General features: G+C 42.5%; 1 protein-coding gene across 7 annotated transcripts in view; it reads left to right on the top strand.

Annotated features, from left to right (window-relative positions):
* The first annotated feature begins 1,205 nt into the window (after window positions 1-1,205).
* ank2b (ankyrin 2b, neuronal) overlaps window positions 1,206-15,898 on the top strand; it is a 150,492-nt gene continuing 135,799 nt past the window's right edge. For all 7 annotated transcript variants that reach the window (XM_078105837.1, XM_078105838.1, XM_078105819.1 and 4 more), the window contains exon 1: window positions 1,206-1,477. In XM_078105837.1, the coding sequence (XP_077961963.1) occupies window positions 1,391-1,477 (87 nt within the window). In that variant the 5' untranslated portion in view covers window positions 1,206-1,390. The remainder of the gene's footprint in view (window positions 1,478-15,898) is intronic.

Raw genomic sequence — 15,898 nt, 5'->3', positions numbered from 1 at the left:
CCCCCCGTATACTTGGTCTAAGCCGATGAGTACCCAAGACACAGACTAACATGGAGACAAACGGTGAGTTGTCACCCACTTTGTCACATATGCCATTAGCAATCAATATACAGTAAACTGCATGGAGCTTGGTGTGCACTGGTGGGACGTGTGACCTTAGACAATGTTGATTGCCACTGGCTGTTTTCCAAGAGGAGAGAGTATCTTTTTCTCCCTTACACTCACCATAACTCATTACACACACGCACACACACATACCAGGAGCTGTCAGAGCAGCTGACGGAAGCAGATGTTAATGCATGTGTGTTGGTGTGCATGCGCGTATGATGCTGGAGTAAAGGAGAGAGAGTAATGGAGTGTGAGAATTGTGAGCTCCAAAACAAAGGACACCAACTATCTAGACAAAAATGAAAAGGTTTCATGAACAAGAAAGACAAATGTGTCATCATACTAATCATACTCATGTCTCATTATTCGAACCAATGCTTTTTCATCACATTGTCACATTTTCATCTTAAAGAAACGCTACCTCAATCTGCTGTAACTGAGAGCCCATAGCCAGGGACCATCATTAAGATGGAGCCAATCAATGCTCTTTAATAGGAACCCATAAAGCTGTGTGTGTGTGTGTGTGTGTGTGTGTGTATGTGCACATGTGTTTGTGTGTGTGGAACGTGTCGGGGGTACACATGAATTGAAGTCCTGGCTGCCTTCAGACAACAAAGACTGACAAGGCGCTGTGGATTTGTGTTTCTGGGTCTGTAATCCTTGCTGAGTGGAGGTTTATTGACTGGACCTGGAGGGGGGACCAAAACACCGGATTCTGTTGCTGTTTGATCTCTGTAGTCCTGTTAACCCAATCACATTGTACTGATTAATTAGCATAGTATTTGAGTTAAGGTTTTTTCTCCTCCCCATCTCCCAACAGTTATGCTTTCAGGTTGGTTTAATTTACTACTACTTCATCGGAGAAATATTTGACTTAGTTGTATGACTTAGTTCAGTAATTCCAAGATATGCAAGAAAAAAATAAAAGCTGCTGAAACACACAGATGCAGTCGTGTGTGTTTATGCGTTCATGCGTTTGTGTAGCGACTACTTTGGTTCACCAGCGAGGTTCCAGATAAACATTGGCGACAGCTGCTGCCATGGCAACACTATTGTGCTCCTCCACGCCTCCTTTCTCCTCCCTCTGGCTAACCCCCCACCCTCTCACCCCATCTATCCCTCCTCAGCGCTTCACAACAGCCAGAGAGTGAGGACCAGAGAGGAGAAAGGTTCACTAGCTTTGTTTCACTGAGGAAGGGAGAGGGACGAGACGAGTGGATATAGAGGAGAAGCCAAAGAAGAGGAAATAAACGGAGAGGAAAGGGCTTGTTTGCGGGAGAGAATGAGTGACGACAACCACTCCCACTACAGGCTGGATCCCAGCGATCGCCTCAATGGGCTGGGGCAGAGAAGAAAGAGACCCAAGAAGGTAAATGAATAGATGGCCAGCCACATGGTTCAAACAGTGTAATAATTGCTGGAGAGCAGCAGCTTGGGTTAGCGGAGGTGGAGAACAGTGGTGGACGTGAGGGAGTGTTTGTGGTATGCTCTTCTGGCCAGAAAGGTTTTCCGTGTCAGGGAGTGGTCTTCAGATTAAACTCATTTTCCTTTTTGCTCTGCATCCCTGGAGTAAAGCTACTTCCCAGAGGGAACTCTTTTCCTCAGATGGATTACTCCTTCACCCTCCCTCATCTCATGTTCTCCTTCTTCAATTTGTTGTTGTTTTGAACACCTCAGGGGGGTGAATAGTATGAGGAGGCTGACAGGGTGGGTCCCGACTCTGCTCATTCTTTGTGTGCCTGTTGTTGACGGCTTCACACTCAGATCACATCAGCTCTCAGGACCTGTACAAAGATTTTATTATGTATAACAGGTTTATACAGAATTCTAAATCATTAGTGGACAATATATTTTTACTGGTGTATAGTTTTGTCATTCATTTGACTAACTTTGTTTATTTACAGCATACATGTTGACCAAGTTGCTTTAAATACATACTAAAAGTAGAATGAGAAGTCTCAAATGTAATTTCACTTTCACAGGTTTTCAGATCAGCAGTGCACTATCAGCACCAAACTGACTTTTTCCTCCGTCCAGATCTGCTGCATCAATAGTTGATTAAGTTGAGGAAGCTAAAACCACTTTGGTTATGGTTGAGATAGGTCATTGTTATCAAAACACAATATTGACTGGTTGCCCAACCCTCCATCTTTTAGCTAAAGGACAATAGGTTTTGATAGAAGAAAACAATTGGCATCCTTATGTCGCTTCCACACTAAAATACTTGATCATGTCTGTGAATGTTGACCATCATTCATCAGGGTTTGGCATTTATATTTCTGTCCGTGCTGATTTTTGTCTAGCCGTCAGTCTCTGCATTTCTTTCTTTATCCCCCACTTCTCTGTGAAAAACTCCAAACATCTTTTTAACAACGTAAGGATTACTCTATCCTCTAAATTCACTTTGTCATTTAAAGGAGCAGCGCTAACAAAAGAGCATCACAAAACAGACGTGCGCTTCCACATTTCTATAGAGCAGAAGGAATGAGGGAGCGGGGAAGACTTAATGCGCTAGCATGACGCTAACATGGCGCTAGCTAGCATTGCACTAGTAATAACAGGACCCAACTGATGACAAATGGCAAAAACAGCCAGAGAAATGGAGAGGGGGACAAACGGCATGGGGGGGCAAGGCGCAGACGTTACGGCGGGGGGCAGGGGCGACGATACGGCCAATGGCGGGGGATGTGGGGGGGGGGACTATCCCTGACCTCTGCAGCTCTATGCCTCCCACTGATTTCCTGATTGAAGATTGACCTTTCTGTGAAGGCTGAGGGTTCTGCTGGGGATTTGCTGTGGTGTTAGGATTCGACTGAAAAGGCTCGGTAAATACAGTTGGAGGCCTTTAAAAGGCTATTCTGCTTTTGATATTAAAAATAAATCTTGTAGGAGACAGAGTTGACAACACATAATTGTGACTTGATTTTATATTATACATTATTTGAGGTTTTCCCAACAGTCTCCATACCAGCCAAAGCCTACGCCGCTACGTTCAAAGGCATTAACTGTGTCCCAATGCCGCTATGCCATATCCTTAAGGAGTCATTTGTTGACTGCATACATCACTTCCACTGCGGCTGCAAGTAGGCTGTCCCATTCTGTCGGCTCCTCCAAACGCGGTCGAGGGACGCAGCCCTCCAGGAGAAAAACGAATCGATATGAACATCAATGTACTAACCCACATTTATAATACACAACGATCAGCTCACGTTACAGGGGGGTGCCGCTGCACCACTAACGGCTGCTTGTCTGTAGTTATTGGTGAAAAGTCACTGTAACAAGTTAACTTTCACACTTTGAGGTTGACGGTGTGACGGTTTTATATATAGTTTATATTTAAGCAATAAGGTACGAGAGGCTGTACTCGTCCAATAATGTAACAGTTCAGGGGTGGTGTTAGGCAACCCTCAAACTGTAACATCATTGAAGATAAAGGACTGCCTCAATTACCTTATTGCTTTTATAATACGGTTACCAGCGAGATTAAAAATAGTAAGTAAATAGCTGCTTTTCAGCATAAAATATTAGCCACCAAACGTTGTGTATCGTATTTCAGTAGTCTAGAAAAAAATTGTTCCCGTACGTGCATGAAAACGGCATTCGGTCTCCTTGCGGGATCTCGCACCATCTCATTCATTCACATCGCTCATGACGTCCACCTTAATTGTCTGGTTGCGAAAGCTTGCATTGCCTGAAAACGATTTGTGGGATTTCGGGTCTTTTTTCGGCAATCGCCACCGAGCTAAAAGCTGAAATGTCAACTAACGGTAGTGCAAAATCTAACCTGTTACTTTGAGTGTACAGTAATATGGAGCACTCGGGTCAATGTGAACAGCAACTGTACATTATCGCTCAATATTGTACACCCCGTGACTCACTCTCAACCAATCAGAATGCTGGATTTCATCGACCCGTACTATAATTAATATTAGCAGACAAGTTATGAACCTGATATATAACTTTCTACGTCAGCAACATTACAGATTAAATACACAAAGAAACAAAACTTGCTTATCTCCTTTTGTATTATGGTGTGATTATGAACTAACTTTACATTTAGTTTAGTGGGGTGATTATAAACTATACATTTAGTTGTGTTTTATGGAGCAAGGAGGAAACTGCATTAAGCATTCAATGTGCCTCATCAACAACATCAGGTTTTATTTCCGATAATCCCATTGGCACAGCTTCGCCACACGCTTCACAGACACACACACACACACACACACACACACACACACACAGGCGTCTATACAGATGCCTCAATATTATACTCATCCTACTCATACAGATGAACAGTCAAAACCAGAGTGAGACAATACATCCTGTTAAATCTGCTACTTTGGAGTGAAACCTACATTTTCCCTTAGTGAATTAGCAATGCATGAGTGATGGAAGATGGTACTCTCTTAGGTATTTTACTTAATTTAGGAAGATGTTCTTCACTGCCGGCACATGATATATTTCAGGCTGAGAGAACAATTTTAGGTTATTTTGAAATAAATTACAATGGGTAGAGGCATCTGACCTAATTGGGACGCTATAGAGCATTTTCACTCAGACGAAATTCAGATGATATCAATAGAAGTCTCCTCAAATAATATATGGAGATTAAAATACAGTATAATGGCTATCTGGCTTACATCATGCAGCTTCAACCCTGAGTCATTAAGCTGATTATTAGGATATCGGAGTACTTGACAATCCCGCTACACCATAAAATTGTCACCAGAAGCTGTGTCCTGTGCCTCGAGATGTTGTTGTGTGTTCACATTCCAGATTTTGTGCATGTCACAGGGTTCCATTCATAGGAAGCGCCTGGTCAAGGATGAATGTGGCCTTGTCACACTTTGAGTGACAAGGCCAGTCACACATGTGAGTGTAGGGCTGGCAACATGCCAACACGTCAGCTAAAGCAAAATGCTAAAAGGCCATTCCATTCATCCGCACAGAAAGATTGCCTTGTTACACAAGACATTTCACTGTAGCACGTGTCCTTCCACCCTTTGCTTCTCAGAAGTGACACAGAGAACAGAAATAAAAGGCAATGCTGTCATCTATCTCGGAGATCTTTGATGTTTTGGTCTTTGTCAGTGGTCCCCCAAATGGGAATTTAATCAAATACAATAGAGGGGTCAGAAGATGAGAACTCTGGTAATGTACTCAGTAATCAGTCAGGCTGACTTGGTCATTTAGTGGCACAGCTTAATTCCCATTAAACTTCCTTAAACTCTCCTATTTAATCATTCTAGCTAGCCTAGAATAATCCAACGAGTGATGAACAACAAGGTGTATATAAACTGTCAGTGTTAAAGTTTTAATCAAGGTCTTGCTCTGCTCTGGTAATAATTCACAAAATGTTGACAGGTAATGCATACAGAAGTTGGGTCTCAGTCCTTGGTGAAGCTCTATGAAGTTATCTTTGACCACTCCTCCTGTCAAATATATCACATTTACCTCGAGTGACAAACACACCAACTCACACAGACATACACACGTACCCTGCCTACCTTGTGCATCCTTGACCTGTAATCAATAACACGATAAACAGAAGTGGGTAGTTTTAACCCTTTAGTGCGGCTTCAGCTCTTCACAGTATGACAAAAGAAAACGTTTGCAATCCAGAACACAGCAACTGGAAATGTGTAATGAGTCTGCTCTTCTGCACCCCCACCTCTAATGTCCTGGGGCAGTCCTGGGGAGAATAATCACCTCCCACCCCCCTTAGCCTTAATCTATTATTCAATACTCTATGGAGGGCGTGGTTAGTTTGTGTGCACGTACTATAGATGTGCCTGCGGACCACCTTTTGTATGCTTTGGGTGTTGTCTGTTTTTATGTTTATATGTTGGATGCATGCTATTGCAAGGGAAAGTGTGTGTGTGTGTGTGTGTGTGTGTGTGTGCATACAGTATTTGTGTGTGATTCATGCATGACTACAAGGTGTTGAGGTATGGTGGGGCCAAATTGTCAAAATTTGGCTTTAAGTATCATTAGAAACAGATTGGATTTAAATACACGGTTTTATTCTTTTATGTGCAGTTTAATCATGTTAGGTTTAGACACCCCAAAAATCACCGAACACAATAGCATAAGGAGCATGAGGCGTGTAAATATTTATAGTGATGCTGCCTCAGATGTGGCGGCACCTGCGGACAGAAACTCAATGCAGTAGAATTGTTAGTTAATATGGATTTATTGGAATGCAAGGGAATATTACAATAACGGGAGTTTTTTTTTTTAGTTCTTTGCAAAAAGAAAGGTTGTCTGATCTTTTCAGTTGGCCCATTTTTGTGTAACTTTTTGAGGTTTATTGATAAAGAATATTGAACTAAATTGAAAATATTTCGACATATCACAATATCAGCTATTTGAACCACACATTGTCACGTCAAGCTCGAACTGGACCCAAATGCACACTGGACTGGTGGGAAGAATAAAGAATAGCTTATTCACGTAGATTCAAAAATAACGAAAAAACACCAGTAGTCCGAGACGTTCTGGTTTCTGGGGCTTGGTGGGGAGGAATCCAGCAGCGTGAATGACGGTAGTCTCAGGCGAAGTCCTGGCACGTAACGATCCGGCAGGGACTGGATCTCCGGACGGCTCCTAAATACCCCGCTGATCGGGAACTGGAGCCAGGTGTGTAATTGGCAGCAGCTGAGCGTCCTCAAGGTCCACGGCCGTTGTCATGACTCCTGGAAAAACACCAACATACGGCCGCGCACACCAACAACTTGATCACGGCGTTGCTGTCGTGACACACATGGACTTAATATGATCCAAAGTAATCAACTTTGTTTAAACATACTACCCTGCTATTTATGAAGGACAATAACTTGAAGTATAAATAAATAAATGTATAAATGATTTAAGAAATATGTAATAATAAATTAGTAATAATGAATGAATACATGAATGTTGAAATAAATATAGAAATACATAAATAAAAGATTAAATAAATAAATGTCGAAACAAATCCATAAATGGGGTGTGCCTCTTTAGAAGAAATAATAAGCGATGATAATCAACCAGGTCATAAACAAATACATATATATTTCTACATTTCTGTTCACCTACATTTCTTTATTTCTTCATTTATGTGTCTTTATGCTAATGAGGTGCAAGGTCCTAACTTCAGTCTGAAGCAGGATTGGTCACAGGAGTGTGATCGCTCCTGGGCCCTGTTCCTCGGACGTGGCTAACTGAGTTAGCCGGATAATTTTCAGTATGAGATGGCGTAGATCAGGCTTTTCAGTTCCTCGAAGCAGGTTTCTCTAAATCACCATAGCAACACATCGAAAAACTTGAACCTGCTCCGGCCCAGGTTTATTCGAGCTGCTGGATTAGTTCATCACTACCCCCGAAAAAGGGGCAGCTCACTTCCTCATTGATGAAGGAGCGATATCAGTTAGATTAACGTTTTATAGGGAGAAACTTCTCCTAGATCAAAGAGACCCGTTTAGCTGTGATCACGTCCTGTTCGAGCGCCAGATGCTGAGGACAAGGAATCATTTATTTACAAGATTTCCCCGAGCCGAAACATTACGTGATGAACACCACACACTGCAGCCGAACATCCACTGTCCCGCAGACTGTCTCACATATTGTCCCACGGACTGTCTCCCACTGTCTCTCATACTCTCTCAAACACTCTCTCGTGTCTCACACAGTGTCAGACACACTGTCTCTCATACTGTCCATGTCTGTACAGTGTTCCGATGCAGAGAACATCGGGAAAGCCGCTGCATGTCGTGATCTTCGTAAAGTTCTGTTGGTTTATTTGTCGTTTAATAAACTTCTGAGTGTTCCACATTTCACTGCTTCAATTGATCAAATATCTGACAACAATGGATATATAATGATTCTTTCATACACATTCAGACACTTATAATAAAACTCCTAGTTCTATACACAGCAAGATGGACAGACTCAAATTAACACTATTGGAGTTAATTTTAACACTTTTAAAGTGTCCCATGGGGTCCACACTCCACGGTGTCAATGTAACACTTTTTAAAGTGTTGCCATTTTAACACTGTTAGAGTTAATTTTAACTCTTATATAGTTGAAATTTAACAATACTCAAGCGTTAGTTTCTCAACACCAGTGGGTAGTGTTAGAAATTAATACTCATCGGAGTAATTAATTAACTCTTATAGTGTGATGTGCAAACTATAAAAGGAGTTGCCTCATTAACATTATAAAGTGTTATTGCTGCCCCCCCACACCAAAAACAATCTTTAAATGAAATGTCAATAATTAGAAATCTTAGTCAATAAAAAATACGAATGACAAGTTCACTACTTTAACATTTTTATTTCTTCAAATGCATCAACATTACCAAATCTTTTTTCATAGCTGTACATTTATCTAAATGTACCAATAAGGCCCTATGTGCGCTGTTTGACTATTGTCATTAGAGCATTGGTTGTCAAATGGTCTAAAATAAGTCAGTGCCTGCACAGATATGACAGAAAACACATTCATTTGGTCTTCTATACAGTATGCACTAAAGTGGTCATCATAGTACATTGTTTGTACATTACAGGATATTATGAAAGCACGCTGTTCATATATTATAATATCACAGATCTTTTTGAACACAGGAAGATCATCGGTACATCCAGTGCATTAGTACAACCCAACCTGGTACTCAGTACCGTAATATCTGACCCACCTTGTACTTGTAACATTTGAACAGGCGTCCAAATGTAATGTCTCACTAATTTCTTCCCCACCTTGCAAGTTGCAGATGTTTTTGAAAGATGTAGGACCAAATTCAAACCTTCTAAAGCAATAATTTTCATAGTTAAATGCCAATTGACACTGATGTTGTTTCACTAATGATTTAGTGAGATTCTTAAAATTATTGCCACATCTTTTGAAAAAATTGTGTTTAACTTCAAATCGCATGCACCACATATGGATAAGAGGGCCAATTTTTTGTATGCATCTAGGATAGTGTACCATCAACCTCTTGTCAGGAAACAATGCTTTGAACAGAGTATGGTGATCACAGATCAGATGTTTCAAGTAACATATCATTCCATCACTTATGTTGTAGGAAAACACTATATTGACAATCTGGATCAAAAGCAGAAAGTTCCAGTGACTGTTATTCTTTTCAATGACATCACCAAACATTAGTGGAGCGCTACGCAGGAGACACCATGACTGGATGGCATTCAAAGGGAGCTAAAAAGATCGTAGCCGACCCCGCTCACCCCGGACAAAAACTGTTTGTGCCCCTTCCATCTGGCAGGAGGCTGAGGTCCATCAGGACTAAGACCTCCCGCCACACGAACAGTTTCTTCCCGTCGGCAATCGAGCTCATGAACAGAGCCCGTCGTCACTTGTCACCTCGTCAAGTTGTTACTTGTTCGCTAGTGCACTTTATCCTTAATATTTTTTAACTTTAATATTTAAAATTTTTAACTTTATTCTCGTTTTATACTAACCCATAGCCTTATTCTACTAACCCATTGCATTAGCATTTCATTTTACTTTATTTTGTGCACTGCTGTCTTGTTGTCTATTGTTACATTGTCTACTGTCACGCACCAACCGCCAAGACAAATTCCTTGTATGTCTGACATATTTTGGCAATAAATGTTTCCTGATTCCTGAAACCTAGATCTTTGCTCTTATCATCCATTTTTATCACACTTGGTTTGTTTTTACGCTCCGTGTAACCATAATTAAAGCTCTGAATCCTGTTTGACAATGTGTTCAAAGAGATATAGCCCTGTTTAACAAGGTACTCAAAATTCAGCTTTAGTTCGTACTGTACCACACCCTCCAGCAGATCATTAGGTGCATTAGGTCAACAGCATAGTTGTCAGTGCAATGAAAATACTGTAAGGAGTTGAGGACACATGACTTTTTAAGACCATATATTGACCGCAGTTCAGGATTTTCATTTAGTGCCTTACAATGTTCAGTATAAAGCTCTTTGGAACGGAAAATTAACCCAGGATGATCTTCAGTAAATATCGATTGAATTTCTTGCTTACTGATTAAACAAAATCTACAGAAATGGGTTGCACTGAATGATTCCACAAAGCCCAACAAGCCATTTAAAGCCAAATTATCTCCCGTTACTTGAATAACTGAGCCAAACAATGGTTGTTCAAAAGAAGGAAGCTTTAAGCCTTTGGCTTCTAAAAAGTAAAGTAGACACAACCTAGTTTGTGGATCCCCTTTTTGGAACCGAGAGGGTTAGCCGTTTCAAAGTCATCGTAATATAGTAGAATCTGTAGTGCATGTTTTTGCTGTGAGAACAGGGCATGATTTTGGCAATATGACCCGTCATTGATGTCTTTGTAAATGCCATTTTCACTCTGTTTGTCCCGTAGAAAGCTTTCTCTTACTTGGTAATTTTTGAATATGGATTTAAGTGTACTCAGAATGGGTACATACGTACACTTGTCCGTTACAGGAACCTCACTGTATACCCCTGTTATTCTATCTCTGCGCAAATCCAGCCTCACACCAAGGACACATTCTTTAGGTTCAACTATTTCCCATTTTTCATTATAATATTTACGACTTTTTGACTCTGTGTTTAACGCTGTAAAAGGATTACCTAATTGATCAAAACAATCATCTATTCTGCATCCTGGAGTGTCTGAACTTGTATTTTCAGAAGACATTGTTTTAAGAACAGCATTTTTTGCCTGACTTTTAACCTCATTGACAACTTCTTCCATTGAACAAACAATCGTTTGGACAGCACTTTCAGAGAGACCTGATGCTTGCAAATGCGCAACAATTGATCCACACATTGACGATAGTTGACTTGTATCAACAGAGTTTTCTGACTTTTGCAACAACATTTGGGGAATCACTTTAACATTCCGCCTCACATTTTCGCTGAGTAGAAACATCATGAAGAATATAAATCTCTTGATCAACCTGTCTATGCACCTTGGTGAGGTGCTTTCGGAAGCCACTATAAGTACAAAATGATAATGGGCAATGGAGCTCTCCACATTTTAAACTCAACTTTTTGCCAGGATATAAACCATGTTGGAATTTTAAATGTTGACAAAGAACCACACATGTTTTGTGGTGTGTTTTACAGACAAAACACGTGAACATCTGAACAAGGCTGTTTATCGGTTACAGCACTTCGCTGTAGCAGTCGTGCTCGGAGTTCTTTAACACGCAGGCTCTCCTTTGCTCTTCCGACATCGATGTTGTATATAGTGGTTTGGATGAATGTGTAAAAATTACAAAAAGCTTCGTCATATGAGAGACTGAAGACGTAGTGAGCTTTGAACAGTTCATCAAAAGCTGCCACTGATGTGTGTGCCTTCCACGGGATTGGTTTTCGGTCGATAATAAGGTAGAACCTTTGGATATTCTTCTTTTGCTCACCGATGCAAAGGAGGAACGGTTGTCTTGAGCTGGTTGTCTTCAGACTCAGATTCAGTTGCTGACAGAAACTCATCCATATTCTTTGCAGTCTTGCAGTCTGTGATGATGTAAGAAATATTACATTGTTATGGCATGCTTACGGTAATTTAGTGTTTTTTTTAAAAGAATTTCACTTTTCTAATGACATTACTTTATACTGAGAATACATTTACAAAACACATTTACAAAAAAAACAAATTAATTTAGGATTTCAAATGTATTTATTCAAAGCTTACCTGTTTTGCTTCATTCTGGTCCATTAACCCTGTTGGGTTCCTCCTTTTTCTTGTGGACTCCAGAATAACGCTGGAATCAGATGAATGGGATAAAGCTGGGGATAGTGCAGTCTGTGGCACTACCAAGGATGAATGGGATGAAGTTGGGGACAGTGATGTCAATACAGAGGAGGATGCTTGATCTGCAACCATCCTTCTTCGGGGCGGCTGAATGCGGCGCCTTCTTCTGCTATTTTTAATAATGTGTTTGACCCCTTTACCCGTGCCTGTTCGAATCTCTTCCCGCAGATACTACAGGCCTCGGGCCAGATCTGCTCTCTATCGTAACCTCTCCTCTCTCACCTATCCCACCCGCTCCACACACGTCCAGCACCTCGTCACAGGAGGTCTCTGGAACTGCCAGTCAGCGACTCGCAAGGCTGACTTCATCTCCGGCTTCGCTATCCAGCAGTCACTCGACTTCCTCGCTCTGACCGAGACCTGGATCACACCTGAGAACACATCCACCCCAGCCGCTCTCTCCTCCGCCTTCTCCTTCAGCCACACTCCCAGGCCCACTGGTAGGGGTGGTGGCACAGGTCTACTCATTTCACCCAAATGGAGCTTTTCTCTCTACCCTCTACCACCATCCACCCCATTGTCCTTTGAATTCCATGCTGTAACAATCACTCACCCGGTACAGTTAACCATCATTGTCCTCTACCGTCCGCCAGGCTCCTTAGGTCATTTCTAGGAAGAACTGGACATTCTCCTGTCTAATTTCCCCGAAAATGGACCTCCGCTCATCCTCCTGGGTGACTTCAATATCCAGACAGAGAAGTCACCTGACCTCTTACACCTACTCTCTTCCTTCGCTCTGTCACTCAGTCCCTCTCCTCCTACTCACAAAGCCGGCAATCACCTTGACTACATCTTTACTAGAAACTGCTCTACCACTAACCTCTCTGTAACTCCACTTCATGTGTCTGATCACTTCTTCATCTCTTACTCCCTTCCACTCTCTATAACTAACAAACCTCCCTCATTGACTAACTCCATACCGGCTCGTCGCAACATTCGCTCCCTCTCTCCCTCTTCGCTGGCATCCTCTGTTCTATCAGCCCTCCCTTCAACTGATTCCTTCTCACTCTTGCATCCAAACGCTGCTGCAGAGTCTCTCCTCTCAACTCTTTCCTCCTCTCTAGACTCTCTCTGCCCTCTTACGACACGACGGACTGGCAAATCCCCTCCGGCTCCGTGGCTGTCTCAACCGGTCCGTGCCATGAGGGCCACCATGCGAGCGTCGGAAAGGAAATGGCGTAAATATAAACGACCTGAGGACCTGCTCGAATTTCAATCTCTCCTCTCCTCGTTTTCTGCTTCTATCTCTGCTGCCAAAAGCTCCTTCTACCAATCCAAAATCGAATCCTCATTCTCTAACCCCAAAAAACTCTTCTCGATCTTCTCCAATCTCCTCGAACCCCCTACCCCTCCTCCCCCCTCCACCCTTCTTCCGGGAGACTTTGTCAACTACTTCGCCAAGAAAATAGCTGACATACGCTCCTCCTTCTCAAACCCACCTCCTACTTCTCGCGTCCCACCGACCTCACCTCTTTCGCCCTCACTTTCCTCTTTCACCGCCCTCTCTCCTAACCAAATTCTTACCCTAGTAACCTCTGCCCGTCCGACCACCTGCCCTCTTGACCCCATTCCATCACATCTTCTACAATCTATTGCACCTGACCTTCTTCCGTTCCTCACCTGTCTCATCAACAACGCTCTGATATCTGGCTGTTTTCCCAATTCTCTGAAGGAGGCAAGAGTCAACCCTCTCCTGAAGAAACCCACCCTCAACCCTTCTGAAGAAAACAACTACAGACCGGTCTCTCTTCTTCCCTTTTTGTCCAAAACCCTTGAACGTGCTATCTTTAATCAACTCTCCTCTTATCTCCACTGTAACAACCTCCTTGACCCCCACCAGTCAGGTTTCAAGGCAGGCCACTCTACAGAGACCGCTCTCCTTGCTGTCTCTGAGCAACTCCACACTGCTAGAGCCGCCTCTCTCTCCTCTGTCCTCATCCTTCTGGACCTTTCTGCTGCATTTGACACGGTCAACCACCAGATCCTTATTTCCTCCCTTCAGGAACTTGGTGTCACAGGCTCTGCTCTCTCCCTTCTCTCGTCCTACCTCGATGGTCGCACCTACCGGGTAACCTGGCGAGGATCTGTGTCGGAACCTTGTCCTCTTACTACTGGAGTTCCTCAGGGTTCCGTGCTGGGTCCCCTCCTGTTTTCGCTTTACACAAACTCTCTTGGCGCTGTCATTCGCTCGCATGGCTTCTCTTACCACAGCTATGCCGATGACACCCAACTAATTCTCTCCTTTCCTCACTCGGACACCCAGGTGCCGGCTCGGATCTCTGCCTGTCTTACTGACATCTCTCAGTGGATGTCCGCCCACCATCTGAAAATCAACCCCGACAAGACTGAACTACTTCTCTTTCCCGGAAAAGATTCGCTTACCCAGGACCTGACAGTCAACTTTGGGAACTCCGTACTAACGCCCACCTCGACCGCTAAGAACCTCGGCGTCACACTCGACAGCCAACTCTCCCTGACTCCCAACATTGCCGCGACAACGCGATCCTGTAGATACACGCTCTACAATATCAGGAGAATACGTCCCCTTCTCACTCAGAAGGCAGCGCAGGTACTGATTCAGGCTCTTGTCATCTCCCGCCTGGACTACTGCAACTCCCTCCTGGCTGGTCTCCCTGCCACCGCCATTCGACCTCTGCAGCTCATTCAGAATGCAGCAGCTCGACTGGTCTTCAACCTTCCGAAATTCTCCCACACTACTCCACTCCTCCGCTCTCTTCACTGGCTACCGGTGGCCGCCCGCATCCAGTTCAAAACATTGGTGCTCACGTACCATGCTGTGAATGGATCGGGTCCAGCTTACATCCAGGACATGGTCAAACCCTACATCCCAACCCGCACTCTCCGCTCTGCATCTGCAAAACTACTCGTCCCTCCCTCACTGAGAGCAAAACACTCGACTAGGTCTCGACTCTTCGCTGTCCTTGCGCCGAAATGGTGGAACGAGCTCTCTGAAGACACCAGGACCGCAGAGAGCCTTCACATCTTCCGCCGCAAACTAAAGACACACCTCTTCAGACTCTACCTCGACTAATGACTAACAAATTGTAGCACTTAAATTGTACTTGTAACGTCACTCATCTATAGCAAATTGTAAATTGGCTTATTTGAGGAAATTGCACTTTCTTGTTTCTTGTTCTCCTGAGTTTGTACCCTATGGTTGAATGCACTTATTGTACGTCGCTTTGGATAAAAGCGTCAGCTAAATGACATGTAATGTAATGTAATGTAATGTAATGCAACCAGCTCAACATCTACAAAATGGCAGACAGAACAAAGACAATTTAAATGTACCTATCAGTAACAAAACAATCTCAATCTTAAATAAAGCATTTAAAAAGTACTAAGCATATGCTTAGTACTTTAATTCCTTAATTACTACCCAGTGACAGATCATATGTATTTAAGACAATGATCAGTAGTATATCAGATTATAGCATAGTTTGCTAAAGGCGGCAGCATAACAGTTAACCTACATTACAGCGGCTATAAATATATTACTAATGTCTAAATATATGTCCATCTGTATATAATAATAGCACTCATTAGGTTATCTAATTAACTGTTACTTACCGACCAGTGGCGGATCTAGAAAATTTTACATGGGGGGGCAAAGGGGTGGCGAGAGGTCTTGGCAGGGTGGCAGGGATGACGGTACATAGGAATCCCTATATGTGAATTGCTTTAACAAAACAAACACAAAAACACTTTTAAACTTAAGGTTTTTAATTCACAACATGAATTAAACATTGTTCAAACAAAACAAAGCTGCATCTTTTAAAAAGTAAATTATTACTTTGTCTCAAGAGTATAATAGTAAAAAAAAAAAAAAGAAGTCATATTTACCTGAGCCCTTACTGTCTAACAAAGGGCCTCGGACATATCAAAATTGAATAAAGTGATCAAACAGCCTGCACTGCATAAATTATTCATTAAATATAGACTAATCATTATTTAAGCTACAAAAGTTCTTTAGTCAAGAGCAGTGAGAAATG

This window comes from Gasterosteus aculeatus, chromosome 7, assembly GCF_964276395.1.
Source record: "Gasterosteus aculeatus chromosome 7, fGasAcu3.hap1.1, whole genome shotgun sequence".
NCBI classification, from domain to species: Eukaryota; Metazoa; Chordata; class Actinopteri; order Perciformes; family Gasterosteidae; genus Gasterosteus; species Gasterosteus aculeatus.
Note: the sequence above shows the minus strand (reverse complement) of the source record. Positions and strands in the feature narration are given on the sequence as shown.